Source organism: Heteronotia binoei, chromosome 3 (assembly GCF_032191835.1).
Source record: "Heteronotia binoei isolate CCM8104 ecotype False Entrance Well chromosome 3, APGP_CSIRO_Hbin_v1, whole genome shotgun sequence".
Taxonomy (NCBI): domain Eukaryota; kingdom Metazoa; phylum Chordata; class Lepidosauria; order Squamata; family Gekkonidae; genus Heteronotia; species Heteronotia binoei.
In genome coordinates this window covers 107,469,438-107,489,814 of record NC_083225.1, presented here as the reverse complement: position 1 = coordinate 107,489,814, position 20,377 = coordinate 107,469,438, and the positions used below count along the sequence as shown (strand labels likewise).

The 20,377-nt window shown below is 41.2% G+C and overlaps 2 protein-coding genes across 2 annotated transcripts in view; one reads left to right on the top strand and one right to left on the bottom strand.

Annotated features, from left to right (window-relative positions):
- Positions 1 to 1,124: 1,124 nt before the first annotated feature.
- On the bottom strand, positions 1,125 to 7,479 carry ATP5PF (ATP synthase peripheral stalk subunit F6). Its single transcript, XM_060234382.1, has 3 exons — positions 7,254 to 7,479; positions 4,929 to 5,053; positions 1,125 to 1,247 (listed from the first exon to the last, which is right to left on the bottom strand). Exons 1-3 carry the CDS (start codon positions 7,421 to 7,423, stop codon positions 1,219 to 1,221), a joined length of 324 nt encoding a protein of 107 aa, XP_060090365.1. The 5' UTR covers positions 7,424 to 7,479; the 3' UTR covers positions 1,125 to 1,218.
- Positions 7,480 to 8,280: 801 nt separating this feature from the next.
- Positions 8,281 to 20,377, top strand: part of GABPA (GA binding protein transcription factor subunit alpha) — a 29,278-nt gene continuing 17,181 nt past the window's right edge. The window contains exons 1-5 of the mRNA XM_060234380.1: positions 8,281 to 8,771; positions 12,349 to 12,449; positions 13,257 to 13,401; positions 14,488 to 14,572; positions 18,535 to 18,780. Coding sequence (XP_060090363.1) covers positions 12,373 to 12,449; positions 13,257 to 13,401; positions 14,488 to 14,572; positions 18,535 to 18,780 — 553 coding nt within the window. The 5' untranslated portion in view covers positions 8,281 to 8,771; positions 12,349 to 12,372. The remainder of the gene's footprint in view (positions 8,772 to 12,348; positions 12,450 to 13,256; positions 13,402 to 14,487; positions 14,573 to 18,534; positions 18,781 to 20,377) is intronic.

The following is a 20,377-nucleotide window of genomic DNA, read 5'->3' as shown; positions in this document are numbered from 1 at the left end:
ACCCCAAAAGACAATTTCATTATATCTCTGTGCATGCTGACAACACGCTTAGGGAGATGCTCTAAATCGGTGGTAGAGCCTGAAGCCTCTCCAAACTTGGGTATGGGTTAGGGTTAGGGTTTCTGGACCCCCACATTATAGGACAATGCTCAATATAGAAAGATAAGCCTGTTATAAAATAATTTTAAGTCCACCAGAACTACTTTCTGTTGCAAACTCCCCAAAATAGCCAGTTACATCAGCTTTGAGGTATTAGTCAATACTTTGTTGAAGTTTATTATTTATTTATTTATTTATTTCATTTATATCCCGCCCTCCCCCACCACGGCAGGCTCAGGGCGGCTAACAACATTCTACAATCATACAATAACAACACAACAAGTTGTGATGTTTACACAGACATTTCTTCTTCAGATGTTTTAAAAAAGACTTTCTGGATTTTTCTGCAAACCTGGGGTTCCTTTGGATTTATACAAATAGTTTTTATTTGCACAAGGCTTTGGCCCACAATCTGGGGCTACATGTGGAATCTAACAGATACTTAAACATGTATTCCAAAGTACATGGACAAATCAGGTGGCAGAGTTTACTGGTTCAATCCTGGCCCATGAGCATTCATTTTCTTATTTTGGAGTCCTGAGGCAGTGCCAAAAAATCAATATTTTAACATATGGATAGTTGTATCAAATCTCCTTGTTTCAAATTTCATAATAAGCAGTTAAATAAATTTACAATTCCACTATTTCAAACAAATATTGTACAGGTGTGTGACCTGTTTTCTGTTTTGGTTCAGATATCATATTTGTACCTTTAAAGGAATCTAAAAGCTTTCAAAAATTTCAGAAATAAACTTGCTTGTAATTTGCATTCATAAAAACCAACTCAGAGTACATGAGACTTCAAACATTTTAACAATTGCAGCCCACAATAATCTGCTGCACAAACCAGATACTATACATTGATATGATTCCTCATTATGCCTGCCTCAAGAAAATGAATATTAAAATAGACTACTTTATCAGATGACTAAATGATGACAAAATCTTTTGATTTTTTAAAACATAAAAAATTAAACAAAAGCAATAACTGCCATGTATATATCCTTCTGAATTCAAGCACACACATTTGAACAACAAACTGTTTATTTAAGTTACAGCTGCAGACTAATGCAACACATCCAACCTGACTTTGCTACCTGGGATAGACATGTCCTTCCCATCACTTCTGATCTTCTTCAAACTTGGGTTCTATCAGGAGAAAAGTATTGTCAGCTTATTTGAAAACATACCTCTAAAGACATAATGGTTAGTTTGCCATATACATTTACAAACTAATCGTCTGCAAGTATATTATGTGGTAACTACCAAAGACACAAAAACTACTGAAATCTATTTTGCAAAAGCAGTGTTCACTGAGTTGCTTCTACAACAAATTATTGTGCCATATGAAAATAAAGAAATGATAATATGAAGTACATTCCAGATAGCTCTGTAGTATGGATGGGCATGAACTGGGCCAGCTTTGGTTTGTTTTGAACTTGTTCATTTGATTCATTCCCAAACCCAAAAGTGAACTGCTTTTTTCCGCATGGAAGTGCAAGTGTTTCATTTTTGTGGTTTGTTCTCCAGCCAGCCTGGCGCTGATTCAATCAGTTTCTACGCAGAGCTCTACAAACCCCAAAAGAGCTCTACAAACCCCAAAAACAGTTATCCATAGATTAATTGACAGCTTTGAGAACCAACCATGGAGCTCCCAATATGCTCTTTGGAGCCGATTATATACCACTATAACTAGGAGTAAGGCCCATGGTGAAGAAAAATACAATGGGCTCTAGAAGGAGGCTCTGGGCAACTGCCCCACTCTTGCCGTCCTCTCACCCACCCAAGTGAAGGCATTCACTCCCCCCCCCAAGGGAAGCTGATCTCTGCCATCTAGAGAGCAACTGTAAATCTGAGTGTTTTCCAGTGATTCCCCAGGAGGAAATGGCATTGTATCTGTCTGAGGTCCTATCCCTTCTTAAACCCCAACATCTCCAGGCCCCACCCCTTAAATCTCCTGGAATTTCCTAACCTAGAATTGGCAACCCTATCTCCTTTCCTTTATCTGCCCCTCTCATTTCAGCTTTCCATTGCCTTTCCCCTCCCTGCAGCTTCTACATAGGAAAATGACAGTCTTTCTTCACAGTGGGGGGGGGGGGGCAATGAAGTTTACATAATTCTCTCCCGTGTGATCTGAAACAACCTTGTGAGGCAGGTTAGGCTGGAATCCTATGCGATCTGGGAGAAAGCAGCGGAGGCAGCAGGTGCTTTTCCAGGGCTTGCTGGCCTTCCTTTCGCCGCCACCCCAGCGCTAAAGCTCCGGAGAGTGCTGGAAGGCCAGCAGAGGAGCGCTGGCCTCCCTGTGGCTTTTCCCGCTGCTCACATGATCTGCAAAGGGGGGCCTTGAAAGAGCCCCGGGAGGAGCCGGCGCTTCACGGGGTGGGAGGGGGAGGAGCCATGGAGGCGTGTGGGGGCTGCCAGAGCGGCAGGGAGATTGGTGGCCACAAGAGAAGTGGTGGTGGAGAGAGCGGGGGCCGCAAGAGTGAGGGCCCCTCCATCCAAAATTTTATTCCATGGCCTCCCCCCACCGAAAATTTTCTGGCTACGGGCCTGAATTATTTGGACTATTTGCATATTGTTGTATATTTGTGCATAAATATGCACATGCGGTATGTAAAATTATGAGATTGCTGAATTGCACTTTTTTCCTTGTATGAATTATATTTTGTAATAATTCTTTTTACAGAGTGGTTTTGATTTATTTGGTTGCAACCTGCCTCCTCTGTGTAGCCTATTTTGTACCCTCACCTGGAGACTGGCAACAGTGGTTCCCCAGGAGGAAAGGCCTGTAGTGGTACCTTAGGAATTTCCTACCAACTTGGAAAGGTAGCACTAAAGGCCTCTGGGCGAGTGATCCCACCCCCCCAGCTTTGCTGTCTTCCTACCTACCCAAGTGAAGGCATTCACCCCTTCCCCCACCTCAAGGGAAACTGATCTCTGCCATCTGGAATTTGCTAACCTGGAGTTGGAAACCCTGCAGCCTCTAGATAGGAAAGGGATAGTCCTTTACAGTGCCGGGGGGTGGGAGGGGACCAAAGCAGCTGATATCATTCTCCTCATCCCTCTCCCCCCCTTTGATCTGAACAACAACCCCATGAAGCTTCCCTTGTCTCCTTAGGCAACCATCGTGGGGCAAGGCTGAGGGAAGAAGGGAGAGAAGGAGTGAAGACAGTAAAAGTGGGACAGCCGTACCCTCTGAGGCAGTGCCAGGCTCCCTGGCTATTGCAGCGGCCTTTGGAGTCTGTATGTACTGGGAGGCCATCTGTGTGGGCCGTTGAGAGGGCCTTTCGTGAGGCCGCAAGTGTTCTGCAGCTCTTTCTGAGGCCGGCTGACAGAGAAGAGCTAACAGATGTGGCTGTCTCTGCAGTAAGACTGCTTCTGGCAGTTTGTTCAACATTCCTGGGTCTGAGTAGGAACGACGGGGAAGTCAGCCAATGGGAGGCCAGAGACACTAACTGACATGTGATGGGCCAATTGTTTGTTCTCAAAATATTAGCGAATTTCATCATCGATTTGGCCATGGCGATAAGAGAATTATTACCATAGATACCACACTCGAACTCAGCTGCCTTCACTTTGCAGCACAAAGAGAGGGTTAGTTTTGTTATGAGAGCAAAAGAAGAATTGTTTGCTGTGTGGCTGATTTAGGGGAGGCTTTAAGGGACTCCCCCCCCCCCCCCTTGGGACAATTTTTAAAACACCTCTTCAGGTTGGGAAAATGTTCCTTGCTGTGGTTTCAGGGGCCGAATCTGAAGCTAAAGTTGAGCTTTCCTGTGGGCACCTGCTTTGGGAGGCTGTAACTCAGACATCCCAAATCCAATCTTCACCAAACCTGAAAGGTGAGTGGAGAAGAGTCTGCTGAAGACTTCCTGTGAGTTTGACATCTCTAACTTGTGAGGGGGCTGTTCTACCACCTCCTGAATCAAACAAACTATGAACTGATTTAGAAAAATGGTTGTTTGTGTAAGTTGTGGTTCATTTGATTAAACCATTTCCCCTGTTCTTGCCCATCCTTACTTGGTAGCAAAAAGTAGTAATTTAGAAAATCCTACATTCTCAGCTGTTTGGTGCATATTCCTAACCATATGAAATTCTTCAGTTATGTAAAGAACTACAAAATAAGGAACACACTGTGATAGTGTAAGAAAATGGCATGCATTAAAACACTTCTATTTCTTTTAGACATATTTTTCCCATGCATATTCTCAAGTATGGGACAGTTTCTTGAAATAAAAGTGACAAGACTAAAATATATTGGTAAAATAAATCTATTATTTTTTAAATATTGAGAATATGAATACAGGTGAGTCTCTGAAACACTGGGTTGGATATCAAGGAAATTATACTGTTCACCAGATCTCCCACTGCTGTGGCAGTCCTTCAATTCCATTGAAGGCTGTGGAGAGGGCAGCGGGGAAGTAGCTTTTCTGTGCATAAAATTTAGTCAACAGCCAACCTACTTTGTAGATATGTGGGAGATGATTAGTGCTTGCTAACCTGTTCGCAGGGAGGGCAGGATACAAATAGAAATAAATAAATACATAACCCTTTACTGCAGAATATTTTGCCATCTAATATTAAACATATTGTTAGTCAACTGAAATATATTTGGAATTTGAGTATCTAGTTTCACAGGCTGAGGGCAGTTTTAGCTACTGATTACAAGTGGGTAAGGCTTAAGATGGTCTTATTTCAAATGTATTGGTTCTCCATACTTAAACATGTCTAATAGTACCATCTGGATTACAGACATCCCCTTCTAAATCCATTAAAGTCAGTGGGCTTAGAACTGTGCTGTAAATTAGCAATGTACAAAATTTTATAGCTTACCCTCAAATTTGAAGTCTGGAAATTTGGTCAAGTCTCCACCACCATATAATCGCTGGAGTTTAGCAAGTCCTTCATTCAGATCTTTCTGATATTCCGGTCCAGCATCAACAGGGCCACCAGCATTCCTTCAAATGCAATAGGTAGCATTCAAGCAGTAGTCTTGGAACAGTTTGAAAACTCGCCCTATTCCCCAAATTGTAGTTACCTCAAGAGTTTATAAAACATATATGATCAATCCTTTTGATTAAAATAATACACTAGTTGCACAGAAGTTATGACATTTATCGAACACAAAGATGATGGTTGATTTTGTCTAGTCTATAAAGTTGCCTTTAAACAGCTCGAAAAGATGAACTGCAATTTTCCAGAACAATCTTAAAAGAACAATGAAAAATAACTAGGAGATAAAGCCATATGATAGAATAAGTGTGGTGCAATGGCAAGAATTTCATTTTGCAACAGGAAGATAAGAGTCCAAACCCCCATTTCAAGCATGAAATTGTGTGACCTTTGGTCATTCATTCATGATAACCTACCTAACAATATTGCTGGAAGAATAAGATTAGAGGGGGAACCAGAGCTTTTTTTCTGGAAAAAGAGGTTCCGGAGCTCTCAAGAGAGAAATGAAGGAGAAACATACAGGTGCCTTTCATGAACTTTTAAACATTTCTTGAGAACTTTGTTTCCACAAAGCGGTTCTGAAACTCCATTCTATAGCATTCCCCCAGGAAAAAAAAAGTCCTGGGGGAACCATATGTTACCTTCAGCTTTCTGGAGGAAAAGCAGGCTAAAATGTAGTAGAAACTAATACAGACTGTTTTATAACGAATAATGAATTAACTTTATAAGGAGGCCCAGTTAGAAATATGACATTGCTATCTGAATAAATCTGCCAGATATAAATCTGTCTGGGTTCACTAACTCCAGCTTGGAGCCTAAAGAAACAGCTTCTCTCCACCCAGTTTTCTGGGGAGATCACTGAATACAAGTCTCTCAACAGGCAACAGATCCACTGGCATGTCCCTCACTAGTTTACTCAGCAAAGTTTGAAATCTTCCCTCCAGCCTAAGGACCCTTCCTCTGTTGAATGTGGTCTCCCTGTGGCAGAAAAACCACTTTTGTCAGAAGAAAGCTCCACAGACTGGAAGGACTACACTGAATGGACTGGCAGAACACAACCACGATTTCTTTCTGCAAGAAATCTTGAGATTAGCACAGTTGCAAAAGAATCAATGTAATCACAACTAGACTTACACAATGGAAAAGGAAAGGCTATAAAGGTGGCAAGTAAAATGTATTTTGATGGTTCCACATTTACTTTAAGAAATTACTGCCTTTTCTCCTACAATGGTCTCTTGTGGAAACCTTAGTTAAACTGCTAAGGGACACCTATGTATTTCTATTTATAGGAAGTGATTTGACAAGAACGCCACAGCAATATAATGGTTTGGATGGAGGATCCTGCCCACAGAGCCAGATTTGGGCTCAAGCTACTATAAGCAACACAACTGTATATTTGAAAATAACTGTTGCCTAATAATTTGTGTGTCTGAATGGCAGCATCCATTAAAACTCATAGTGAATCTGACTACACAAACTTTCTGTCCTTTTCACTATTTTGTCATAGCACAGAATTAGCAGCAACTAAAGCTCACTATTCAAGGCAATACATGCTTAACGAAGAAATGCAGATTTATACTCCACCCTTCTCTCTGAATCAGAGAGGCTTACAATCTCCCATGTCTTCTCCCCCCACAACAGCCTATGAGGTGAGTGGGGTTGAGAGGGCTCTCACAGCAGCTGCCCTTTCAAGGACAACTTCTGCAGAGCTATGGCTAACCCAAGGCCATTCCAGCAGGTGAAAGTGGAGGAGTGGAGAATCTAACCTGGTTCTCCCAGATAAGAGTCCACACACTTAACCACTACATCAAACTGGCTCTCAGTGAAGTGGTTAGTGTTGGACTAAAATCTGGGAGACCCAGGTCTGAATGTGGATTGAAACTACATTATTTAGCATGTGTGCTCACAGCCCAGGTTGCTATTTTGTTACCTCATATTTTAAATTAAGTATTTAATATTTATCTCTAAAGTGTTGAATGGTTTTCTTTTTAATGTAGGTGATAAACCATGATTGAAACTTGCTTTCTTTGAGATCATCTTGGAACTATAAAGCAGAATATAAAATTTAAAAGCCTTCCAATAATATAAAGTATATTTGTATTTTTTCATACAATAATCTCACAGTTTAAATGGTCTTCAAATTGGAAGCAAGATAATTGGTTCCTTAAAATTCCTCATTTATTACTGAACTATTTATTAACTTACTGGCTTTTTGAGTTGTATTCTCTAATCTTGTCCAAGAAGAGTTTCTGCACAGGATCAAGTTCCTTTGCCTTATTGAACACAACAGCAGAAAAACCAATGTTTCTACGTAAGTGGATGGAGACAGCAGAATGGAAAACGTAAGAAAATCTGAAGAGCTGCTGGAGAATCATGATGAATTTGTAGGTGATTCAGCTAGAAAGACAAAGTACCAGCAATTGTCTCAGACCTAAAAGTTTTGGAGTATATTAAAAAAGACTTCACTTGCAATGACTCAATACTACAGAAGACACAGGTAGGCCTATAATCAGATCCAACTATATTGCTCTGAGTTCCTTCCCATTTCTGAGACTATCTGTACATCAGTAGCTTTGCTAAAAATGTTAATATTATTATTTACTAAGCAGAACAAATGGTAATAAAATCTGAACTCAAGCAAATACAAATTATATTAAAAAGTTTTAAAACTACAGCAAAGAGCCTGCTTGTCCTGACTTGTACGCTAATCCACACCAACACATATTTGGATGGCACATGTGGGCACCAGAGCAAATGCCCTTAAGCCTGTGCATGTAAAAATCCTGGGTAAAGCAACGTTTACTGGAGTAAGAAGATCCATGTTCAAATCTCTGAATACAAAGCCCAGTGGGAAGCCGTAAGCCAGTTATTCTCTCTGGGCTACTTCAAAGTTAACGAATTCTATAATTCTGCCGAAAAATAGGGAGGGAAATAGGCTAAATCAGCTCTAAGAGGCTACAGGATAAGAAAGCATTGCTATCTGTGGGGGAATGAGGAAAAGGGAAACAAGATTAGCATCCCCCTTTGAGGCACACAAAGACACGGCGAATTTCCGCATTTTCTCACCACAAAGCTCCCTCCTCACCCTTCAACACCCAGCCGGGGCAATCACCTACATCTGCCCTAGAACCAGTATGGCCCCACCTCTAAGAAGCGCAACGAATGCTGGGAATTTACTTACACTTCCCTTCCTGCTGTCCCCTAAAAACACGCCCACAATGGGATTCACCTTACAGCAACAGATGTACGAGCCACACTCACTCGCACTTTAAATCTTCTATCAAGAGAAAAGAAAACCCACTAGGTCCTGCTCCAGCAATTTAGTCTTTAACCGGAAGAGGAGATATTTGCTTCCGGGTTAAAATAAATGTGGTTAAAAGGTCTAAGTTTCGTAAAAGCTGATTTCTTTGGTAGGCGGTTTGTGTGGCGTCCATTGCGTCTTTTCGCAAAGGATGGTGGGACTTGTAGTTTTTATGCTTGCACGGGGGGGATTGTGTGTATGCTTTTTCCCCGCCAGGGCCCCGCGCGTAGGCCAAGCCACCCAAGCCTGAGTGCGTTCCCGGCTTTCCTTCGCTGACACTCGCAGGGAAGGTTCCGAGTTCTCCGGGAAAGGGCTTTTCCGTGTGGCAAGGCCGAGGGGGAGAGAGAGAAGAAACGCGGCTACCGTTGTTCTGCTTGTGCTGAGGCCTCGAAGTGTGTTTTTCGGGACGGAGGCTGAGGCGGGTGAGTTCGGAGCGCGCGACGCCAAGGGAAGAGAGCGGGCGGGGGGCAGAGGGAAGCGCCTCGCGCTGTATCCGGGGCGGAGGGGGGTCTCGTGGCCTTTTTGCTTCTTGTGTTTTGTTTCCGTTTCTGCCCCGCGCGGCGCGAGTCTCATTTCCGTTCCGAGTTCAAACAACAAGGAGGCGCCGCTGCGGGCGGGAGGGGGAGGAAGGCTTGGATTAAGGCAGAATGGCTCCCTCGGCGCCTTCTGGGCCGCCTTACCTTGGCGGGCTTTCGCCTTCATTTTCGGTGACTAGTGGGGAGGAGTTCCTCCGATCCCTGCGTGGACCGGCCTTCCTCTAGGGAAGCCCGGCTGAAAGCCGACCATGTTGGGCAGCCGCCTGCTCCCTTACTTCGTGTGGACAAAACTCAAGCTCTTGATACCCACATGGGTGGTTGGCCGGCATTATATAGGTATAACCTGTCTATGGAGCAGTCAGAGTCCCAGCCCCTATTCCCCACCTTCTTACAGTCTTCAGATTCAAAGTGCTGCACAACAGCTGATTTCTCTGGGACGCCTATAGCGTTATAAAGGACTTTTTCGGTTTCCATAAAGTTACTGCAAGTATTTAGAGCCGTGCTGTCGAAAACCAGAAGAGCTATATCAGGATGATAACCACTGCTGCTTCAATAGGTTATTGTGTCTTTGTGAGATAATCATCCAGTTATTTGTAAAAAGTGTTTTAAGCTGTACACAGAATCCATGACATAGAGTTGTATCCTTCCACAGCTGCTTATTATTGGGTATCTGGAGCCTTGCCTTGAGAAGACAGAACATAGCGTCTTTGAGTAGGGTTGCCAAGTCCAATTCAAGAAATATCTGGGGACTTTGGTGGTGGAGCCAGGAGACTTTGGGGGTGGAGCCAAGATCAAAGCTGTGACAAGCATGATTGAACTCCAAAGGGAGTTCTGGCCATCACAATTAAAGGGACGGCACACCTTTTCAATTCCTTCCTTCAATAGGAAATAATGGATAGGGGCATCTTCTTTTGGGGCTCACAGAATTGGACCCCCTGGTCCAATCTTTTTGAAACTTGGGTATTTTGAGGAGAAGCACTAGATGCTGTACTGAAAATTTGGTGCTTCTATCCCAAAACACAGCCCCCTCAGAGCCCCAGATACCCATGGATCAATTCTCCATAATTTTCTATGGAAGTAAATCTCCATAGGGAATACTAGAATTTCCAGAAGACATTTCCCTCCCCCCCCTCGCTTTCTGATGACCCTGAAGTGGGGGGGAGGGCCTCCAAACCGGGGGATCCCCTGCCCCCACCTGGGGATTGGCAACCCTGTCTTTGAGCCCTCCACTTTACAGCTATGATCTATGGGAAGAAACTAGAGAACCTCTCCAGGAATGTGTTTATTGAATTATCATATATGCTGTTTTCAAATCCTTGTGAACTATTACTGAAAATCAGAATAAAAATATAATCAGTATTTTAAAGATTATGGCAAGCTGTGAAGGCAAGATACTAAAAAGACTAATTTTCTATACATTATGGCCCATTTGATGTAATGCACAAGCTAATGGATTATAAGGATACCTTATAATGTGTACAACATTAATGAAGAAACTAAATATGGGAAATTAATCTTTTCATTAGTTATAGTTCTATCTTGTTTTTATATGCCTTGAAAGTAAATTAAGAATGCAAAGATAAAGAGTTTCTTGCTCACATATTTGTACAATCAATTTGATTAATTTCATTGCAGACTGAAATCTGATATAAATCTTTTTAAATGGCATGCAGATTCTAACAATTAAAACTAATTGGACTTGGTCTTGAGTGAACATTTCTAAGCAAGATTTCTTAGAATTATGTCTTGACTTATTTACTTGGAGTCTCTCGAGATAAGTGGTTGTTCTTTAGAGGGAAATCTATGTATTAATATAGAGAGACTGACCCTGTTGATTCTCCTGGGCCTCTTAAGGCTGTTGATATTGTTGATTTATGTACCTTTCTGGACCATTTCAAAAACTTGGGGCTGCTACTCTCAACCCTTTGGCTTCTGGCCTGTGGGATCCATGAGGTTACATCTCATCCCGTGTGCTTTATATGAGATCACTGGGCGAAATTATCCAGAGGTTTGGCAAAGGTTGTCAGCAACTGACAGATGACATTCAGCACTGCCTTGCACTTCTGGCAGATCTCAAAGAGCCTGTGGAAATCATGAACCAGTGCTAGAAGGCAGCTTTGGGATAGATGAGGGCCAATAAATTGAAGCTTAATCCTGACACAGCAGAGATGTTACTGGTTTTCCAAAGGATTGTACTAGGATTTATCGTGTGTCCTGTTCTGAATGGGGTTGCACTCCCTCTAAAACAGCAGGTTGTGTTCAGGGGGTGCTGCTAGACTTCAGCTTCCTGATGAATAAACAGATGACAGTGATGGCCAGGGCAGCCCTCTGTCAACTTCATCTGGTGAACCCGCTATGGCCATTCTTGGGTTGAAAAGATCTTGCCACTTTGGTATTTGCTCTGGTAACATCTAGATTAAGTAATTGTAGTGTGTTCTACATCAGACTGCTGTTGAAGACTATCCAAAACTAGTTCTGGAGTGTCAAATGTCTGGCCTGTGGGCCACAACCAGCCCACCCAGAACTTTAATGAGCCCATGGGATTCTTTTCTCCCCCCTCCTATTCCTCAGAAGTCCTTCCCGTTTGAAGCACCAAGACAGCTGAAGTTCCCTTCTCTTTCTGCTTTGTCTTTGCTGGCTACAGCAGGAAGCAAAGCTGCAAAGAAAACGTGGAGTGGATTTTCCATTAAGGTCTCTGTGCCCAGATAGATAGGGCCGAGAGACCTTAATGGAAAATCCATTCTACTTTTTCCTTGCAATTTTGTGCTGCATGGTGTTCCAATGGGGTGGAGATCAGTTTCACTTTTCAGCATTCCTATAGCCAGCTGAAGCTCATGCTTCCTGGAATTGTGTCGTTGCACATAAAGGGATGATGCTTTGAGCCTGCTTGCCTCTACTGAATGGACCTGAGAACTGGTGCCTAGTGATACTCTAACCTGGGAACCCACAGCCAAAGAGGGATAGTATATTGCAGAGCCATTGCCAATCTGAGTAGACCTGGGGGGGGAGGTTAGAAACCTGCAATGCCCAGCCATTTCATGTTTCCCCAGGCTCAGAGCATTTCAATTTTTAATTTATGCTGTGATCCTTGTACTTATTCTTAATGATTTATTTCAAAAATTGCATTGCCAAATCTCACTATTTCCCCACCTTTCCATTTTAAACAAAATATTGCAAGAGTTTAAAACATGTTTATATTTTAAGTTAAAAATAATATGTTTGTGTTTGTCTATGTCCTTTATAAAGTTTATATCTTTGCTACCAGGCATTACATTTGTTTTTAATTGCTGATATGTCTATGTTGATAGATACAATTGTGCATGTGTATTGTTTTTAGTTGTTGGTTCTTTTTAATTATTTGCTGCCTTGGAAGCCTTAATTGGGCAGAAAAACAAGATGTAGGTTTTTGAAATAAATAATAAATACCTGGTTATTAATTTAGAATTTTCTTTTACTTTTGCAGGCTGCCTCTTGAAATATTGCAGCCATGACTAAGAGAGAAGCAGAAGAACTGATAGAAATTGAAATTGATGGAACTGAGAAACAGGAGTGTACTGAAGAAAGGTAAACATATGCATTTCCCCCTTTGTATATAGGCTTTTCTCATTGCTCAAAGTTGTTTCTAATAAAATAAATATATAATATCTTCCCTTTCCCTGCCGTTCCTCATACAGTATTAATCCACATCGCTAAGTTTATGTTTTAGTTTTTCGTCCCAGACCTCTAATGTTAATTCAAGCCAAGGACAAAGGAGCCAGGTGCTAGCTGCCTCTGATGTCATTTGCGTTCCACATTGCATAGTTGCATTTCAAATTCAGGAAAGATAAGTCAAACGGCTTTATTTGGCATATTGTGTGGAATACTTTCATATGAGGCTCCACATAATAACAGATTGCATATTGCTGACACCAAGGGCTTCTTCTGTCTTACTCCTTAAGGGCATACTTTTCTGTACATTGTACTTTTATGTTTTTCTCTCTGAAAGTTCAAGTCACTCCCAAAGATTTTATACTGGTAGAAATACTGAAATACACGCTGAAATTTGATGCAGTTAGTTTAATATACCAATTTTCAAAAACTTATGAAAATGAGATGTTTATGTTTCTCTCCCTGAAAACTGGATCAGTTATGATTCATAACCACAGCAAAGGCAGAACAAACTAAGGCACAGATGGGATAGAAGGTTGGACAGGTGGAGTTCAAAGCTGGATTTGGATGTGTTTTTAGCTGCAGTTTTGTTTTAAAACTGTTCAAATGATGTTGTAGCCTGCCATAAGGACATTAACCATTACTACAGAAATGTTAATACTACGGATTTTTAATAGTAGTTTTCATTAAAATCCAGTACAAGATTCTTTCTGGCTCTTTCAGCATTGTTGAGCAGACATACACCACTGCAGAATTTGTGAGTCAGGCTATTGATATCAATGAACCAGTTGGAAATCTTAAGAAACTGCTGGAACCAAGACTTCAGTGTTCCTTGGAAGCACATGAAATTTGCCTCCAGGATATACAGGTAAAACAAAAACCTAAGCTTCCATTTAACATTCAGGTTGTATTCTTCATTTTCCATTAAAGCAGAGATATCAAACTAATTTGTTACAAGGGCCAGATCTGACATGAAGGTCACTTTGTTGGACCGAGCCATGCTTGCCATAAAATGTAAGATGAGGTGGTGGAGATTAAAAGGTGATTTTAGATGCCGAATGGCAATAGCAGATGAATGACCTAGTGAGGAGCAAAATCCCCCTCTTTCTTCTAGAGGGGCTATTATGAGGAGCTATTTTTCCTGTCTTCCGACAAGCACAGCTCCATTGATGGAAGAAAGAATGGGTAAAGTCCCCTGGTGGGACTGACACAAGGTCACTCAGCTGGCTTCATATGGAGGAGTGTGGAAGGAAACACAGGATACCTGTGCTGTTTTTGGTGACAGATCACTAAATTGCATCCCATGGTCACCTGTAGAATTATGAATGCTTTGTGAGGCTATTTATTTATTTATCAGATTTCTATCCCGCCCTCCCCCAACAGGCTCAGGGCGACTAACAACAGTTTACAAACATTAACAATTTACAAACATATTAAAATTAACTATATAAAAACATTTTGACTGAACATTGGAATGTCTGTATCTCAGAAATCCTTGTTTGTAAAGCTCATTAATTATATTAAACACAATTTTCCTTTAGCATTTTTTATTTACTCATAATGATTATTTTCATCTCATGTTTTGCTTTATTGTAATTTTTATGCTGAGTTGAGATACTCTTTAATTAGCTGTCTTTCACATATGTTCAGAAGCCATTCTGACAAACACTTAGTTTAATATTCTCTATCTGGCTGTAACTGCCATATCACTGATCAAGAAGCTAGGTATCTCCTGGCTGTCATGAGTCTCCAGGAACTGATGATCATTAACTCCCTTTTCCCTTGTTTTTTAAAACATGGTTTACTTGTGTTATTTCGTGATGCTGTGTGATCTGCTTATGCAATTTGTAACAGATGCCTGATAAAGGTTTTTGATTTAATTTGACACTCATAGTGGTCAGTATTGCAACTGATTTTATAACTTCTTTAAAATATTTCCTTTCCCCCCTCTAAGCTGGATCCAGATCGCAGTCTCTTTGATCAAGGTGTCAAGACTGATGGAACAGTACAACTTAGTGTCCAAGTAATATCTAGGCAAGGTAATATGGTGAATTTCTTGTGTTGGCTCAAAACTAGTTCCAGCAAAGTGAAGCTGGTAAAACAGGACTTTATCACCTCCTCACTCATGCAACCCAGTAGGCTCCTGAAGTTCTGCTCTTGGGATTCAAGGGACCCTTGGGAACAGAGGGAGGAGGAGGAAGACTGGGAAAGGCAACTTTGGATTCATTCTTGTATCTGTTGGCCAGGCAGGCCTTGACAGATTTTCTTTGGATCTAGGAACCATCCCAACATTTTAAGGGACATAGTCATCCATAACGAATACAATATTTTTAAATATGTGAGTCCCCTGGAGCAAATCTCTGGAGAGGCAGCTTATATAGTTTCTTGTGCTTGCTTCATTATTTATTTATTTTAAAAATCTTAAAAGTTAGTTAGTTTCATTATTTACTTTTTTTAATGCCACCTTTTTGGTGCATATGTTGTAAAGCAATAGGTAGGTGCTGCCAAGTCACAGCTGACTTACGGTGACTCCATAGGGTTTCCAGGGTAAGAGGCTATAACAGCTCGCCCTGCTGTCTGTCTTGTTCGCTTCTATGAGCGGCTTATGGCGACCCCAGCCCCTCTTCCAGCCTCGTTTCTTCCTTTCGAATTTTACCTCACGATTACTGAACACCAGGGGTGGGTATAATATGGATTTCTCGATACTAGTCTCTTCGGGGTCTTTGTTTTGTTTTCAGATGGATGTAGCACTCAATATGTAGGGGACCACAGCAGCTTTGATGGTTATTTCCAATATACAGACACCAGGGAACTTAAAAGTAAACCACAAAATTTTATTCACACACACAGTCTTCAACTGGGGAATGGGAGATATTTATATTGGCTATATTGTATCTCAGATCGATAACAGTTACTAAATAGTTCAGGCTTTATATTACAGATTTCACTTAGGTCTCTCACAGGGTACACAGTTCATATATTCTTCACTCTCCAACACTATTCCAGGTTGGCCTCTTGGGCGTAATGTGCCTGGTCTCTCTTGAGTCGACTGGTGTCTCTACTCCCAGCCCTTCAGACTCTTCTAGACCCACATCTTTTCCCTCATCCACCTCTTTAGTTTTTAAGAGAAATGTATATGTTTCTGTGACCTCTCAGGTCTTTCGCTGTGACTCTCCTTGTGTCACACTCAGCCCCTTGGCTGTCTCTACAGAGCTAGCAGTGAGCTTTACTTCATTCGAAGTCTCTCCTCAACTGTCTCAGCTCCCTCTGAAAAATCCAACTGCTCTCTTCAGCAGTCTCCCTCAGACTGTTAGTCACTGACTGCTCTCAGCCGTTAACTGTCAATCACTCCTTCTGAGAGTTCCGAGCACTCTGGCCCCCACCCTCAGATCATCTGTCTCAGGCTCTATGCATCCTTAGTTTTGCTGTTAACCCTTCCATTACCATCACAGAGGCATCCAGAGGTGGTTTGCCAGTGCCTGCCTCTGGACTTTCTTGGCGATCTCCAATCCACATACTTAGCAGGGCTGACCCTGTTTAGCTTCTGAGATCTGACAAGATTGGGCTAGCCTAGGCCATCCAGGTCATCTTTTTATTAGCTGTTATAAAAAGAAATAGCTTTCCAAATCCAGTTATAGAAAGAATGCGGAGCTATCAATTTTTAATGGAGAGATTCCATTATCTCATGAAAAGCTTGTAAAATGGATACAGTATTGTTTAATTTTTACTAGTTTAGTATTGCCTTTCTAAATGAGTATCAAACAAAAGTTAAACATGTAAAACAAAAGCCTTTAAAATCCAAAAAAAGCAAAACAGCAACACAGACCTGAAAACAGCAAGAAAGGCAGTTTACAATTTGCTAGCTTGCAGCTAATTTAATTCAACAGGTTAAAAAAACACTCAAGTAGACTTACAATGGTTATAAAACACACAAAAGGTGACAGTTTAAAATCTGTTAGGACTGCTAATAAATAAAAACTAAATAAGTCAAATGCAGTCCTAGATAAAACTCTCTTCATCTGCCTCCTGAAAACCAAAAGTTAGGGGACTAAGTGTACCTCTTGGGGAACATTGATGCATAATTTTGGGGCTACCACTGAAAAGGCCATCTCTTGTGTGCCCATTGGAGGAACTTCTTTCGTTGGTAGGATAGTCAAAAGGCCCTCTCCCTGTGATCTTAATTCTTGGACAGGAATCTCTGGGAGAAGATAATCCTTCAAATACCCTGGTCCTGAGACAGGTAGAGCTTTAAAGGACAGAGCCAACAGCTTGAACTGGGCTCAGGAGCAAATCAGCAATGAGTGTAATTGCCATAGTATTGGGGTCACATACTCCCAATAGTTAGCCCCAACCAGCAGTTTCGCCACAGAGTTCTGCACTAGCTGTAGCTTCTGAACAAGGGTAACCCCAAGTAGTGTGTATTGCAGTAGTCCAGTCTAGATGTAACTAAGGCATGGACCACTGTGGCTAAATCTGACTGACTTGGGAGTGGATACAGCTGATGCACCACCTGAAGCTGGGCAAAAGAACTCTAGGCCACCACCGCTGCCTGGTTTTCCAAAGCAAATACATTCCCATACAGCACTCCCAAGCTGTGAATTTGGCTTCTCAAGGAAAGTATAACCCCATCCAAGCCAGGAGAGATCTCAAGTCCCATCTCTGCCTTTCTACTAATCCAGAGAACCCCTGTTTTGTTAAGATTAAGTTTCAGCTTGTTCACCCTCATCTAGCCCTTTACTGATTCCAAGCACAGGCTCAGAACTTCAATAGCACCTTCAGAATTAGGTGGAAAAGACAGAGCTGGGTATCTCTGTCATGTTGATGACACTGCAGTCGATATCTTCTGATCTCTTTCATTGACTTCATATAGATAAATAAATAGTGTGGGGGATAAGATGGAACCTTGCAGAAACCCTCTGGTCAGTGGCTATTAGGCAGAATAGGACTCCCCCAACATTAAGTCTGACTTACCACACACAGGCAGATTGGCCATTGAGAGCACTTGGATATCTCCTGGTGGAGCAATGGCCTGCCCCCTCTGCTTCAGCCAATGACTGTGTCTGAACCAACCTAGCCCTGCGCAAGGAGAGGCACCTAGCCAGCCTGAGGGGTTGTGGAGAGATAGAGCCTACCCTACCGGGTTCCATACAAGAGGGAAGATAATGATCCATAGCAGATTCCTTGCAAGGTCAGCTCAGTTCAAGAATTGGTTCATTGTTCAGACAGATTCACACGTTCTGTAGGCATCTGTTATGACTAACGGAGGGATTTGAAATAATCTTAGAGAATACAATACCCTTTTCCAGCAAGAACTTGCAAGTAAGTGTGGGAAACTCCATTGACTCTTTATAGCTAAAAGTTTAAATTACTGTGTAAAGAATATATATAGTTAAATTAAACCATGAGTTGCTGACCAAAGTTTTTCACTTGAGTTATAATTGGTCCTCAAAACATTTAAAGTAAAAAATTATGAAAATGGCATATTATGGTAACAGAAAACATTCCGTTGTTGTGGAGTATCATGTTTTCATTTTCCCATTTTACTGGGGCACAAGCATATTCCATTCATGTTCTAGTGTTTAAAAAAAAGTAAATATGGGGCATGAACCAGAGTGGAACACAACTAATCCTGTCATTCCTTGTTGGTGAAATATGAAGTGGTGCAGTTTTACTTAAAGTGTTATTTAAAAAAAAAATTCTACCACCATAGTAGCTGAAGGAGGACTTTAATGCGAAACTGACAGTTTCTTATCCTGGAATCAAAGGTTTAAAATTGTAAATTGTTTTGGTAAATACAAGATTTACTGTAACTGAAGAAGAAAATTATGTTATTGTTGTAAAGGTTGGAGAGGCCCATGTCTCAGGACTTTGTTAGAAACTTTTTAGAAGAATGGTGTAAGAACAGGTATTGAATACAAATAGAACTGTTCTGGAATGTTTTCATTTTCTATAACCTCCTGTTTTTGTGAGTTGTTTAGTTTACCACCTTCCCTTTCTGCAGGAATAGAACCCAAGTTAAACATCCTTGAAATTGTAAAGCCAGTAGAAACGGTTGAGGTAGTTATTGACCCAGACGCTCATCATACTGAAACTGAAGCACACCTTGTTGAAGAAACTCAGGTGATAACGCTGGATGGAACAAAGCACATCACCACCATATCTGATGAAACATCTGAACAAGTAACTCGATGGGCTGCAGCATTAGAAGGCTACCGGAAAGAACAGGAACGCTTAGGAATTCCTTATGGTGATTATCTGCTCTGATAAAATACACGAGTTTGAATGCATGTTTATTTTTAAATTTGCAAAAAAGTTCTGCTTAGACATGTAGGACTTGTAATTTGTTGCAATCACAACACGACAGAAAGAAACATTAATTTTTTAGGGAGATCGAGATAGAACTGATCAATGTCTTCAGAAGGTTTGTTTTCATTTTATGATGCTTTCTAAATTCACTTTTGTGAAATTCACTGCATTGTTAAAGGTTTGACATTTAACATTTTAGATATGTTTATGATTCTGGAAGATATAGTGAAACTGATTAAAGAATCAGTGAAAGAATCAGTGAAACTGATTAAAGAATAGTTCACTAATAGGTTAAATACTATTTGTCACTAATAATTTTTCTAACTAATAATTTTCTAACAAGTAGGGGTGGGCACAAACTTATAAACCTGGTTCAGTTCAGGGTTTGAGGCGGCCCCTGGGCTGGTCCAACAAGTTCGGGTCCCCCTTTCTCCCAACCATGGCTAGGAGAAAGGGAGGGGATCACCTGGAAAGTGTTAAATGGCTGACAGCTGTTTCAGCCTAAAAGCTCAACTGCAGATCCTGCACTGCTCTGCTGTGAGGTTTGAATGACTGAACAGCTGAACCAGACAAATGTCTGGTGAATGTTCGGGGAAGGTGCCTCTTCTCAATATCTGTTCAGGGGCTCTGAACTGGCCCAAGTTTGTGCTGAATTTTGGCTCATGAGTTGATTTGTTCTTATTCCTGTTTACATGACTGATTTCTTTAGATTTTTAATTTAAATCTAAGTCCAATTAAAACAATTAAAAGTCCAAAGTTGTCCTTGACAAATTAGAGGTAAAATCATTTTTTTCAACCTTTATGGTTTCATATTTTAATGCTCCCATTTAATACTTATTACCAGGGCTTTTTTGTAGGAAAAAACGCAGTATGAACTCGTTTGCATATTGGGCCACACCCCCTGATCTTTTTTTTACAAAAAAGCTCAGCAGGAACTCATTTGCATATATTAGGTCGCAGCCCCTGACACCAAGCCAGTCAGAACTGCATTCCTTTGTGTTCCTGCTAAAAAAAAGCCCTGCTTATTACTACCATAATCTAATCCTGATTTTTTTTCACAGTTTCTCAAAATGTTAAGACTATATGTACATAAATAAATGAAGTAACTCTGGTTGTCATCTCCACAATAAAAAGCTGATCTCTATCCCAAATATAAATCATCACTTTTGAAGAACAGCAGAGCTGTTAAATATGTAATCAAGTAGGACCCAAGAGGCTGTTAGCATATCGGTGAAGCCATTCTCAAGATACTCTGTATCAGGAGTGGCCAACAGTGGCTCTCCAGATGTTTTTTGCCTACAACTCCCATCAGCCCCAGCCATTGGCCATGCTGGCTGGGGCTGATGGAAGTTGTAGGCAAAAAACATCTGGAGAGCTATTGTTGGCCACCCCTGGTCTATATGCCTCTTCAAGGTTCCAGCTTACTTAAGGTGCATTAATGCCATATGGATTTTAAATTTCCCATTTATCCAGTTATAAATCAGCAAATGTCCTAAGAGTGTTTTATTTTACTGTGAAATAACTTGAGAGGAGGCTTC

Coding starts and splice junctions, on each gene's coding strand:
- ATP5PF (XM_060234382.1), bottom strand. CDS start 7,423: ATGATTCTCCAGCAGCTCTTCAGATTTTCTTACGTTTTCCATTCTGCT. Junction 5,054..7,253: donor GAATACAACTCAAAAAGCCA/GTAAGTTAATAA, acceptor TTGCATTTGAAG/GAATGCTGGTGGCCCTGTTG. Junction 1,248..4,928: donor TCCAGACTTCAAATTTGAGG/GTAAGCTATAAA, acceptor TTCTCCTGATAG/AACCCAAGTTTGAAGAAGAT.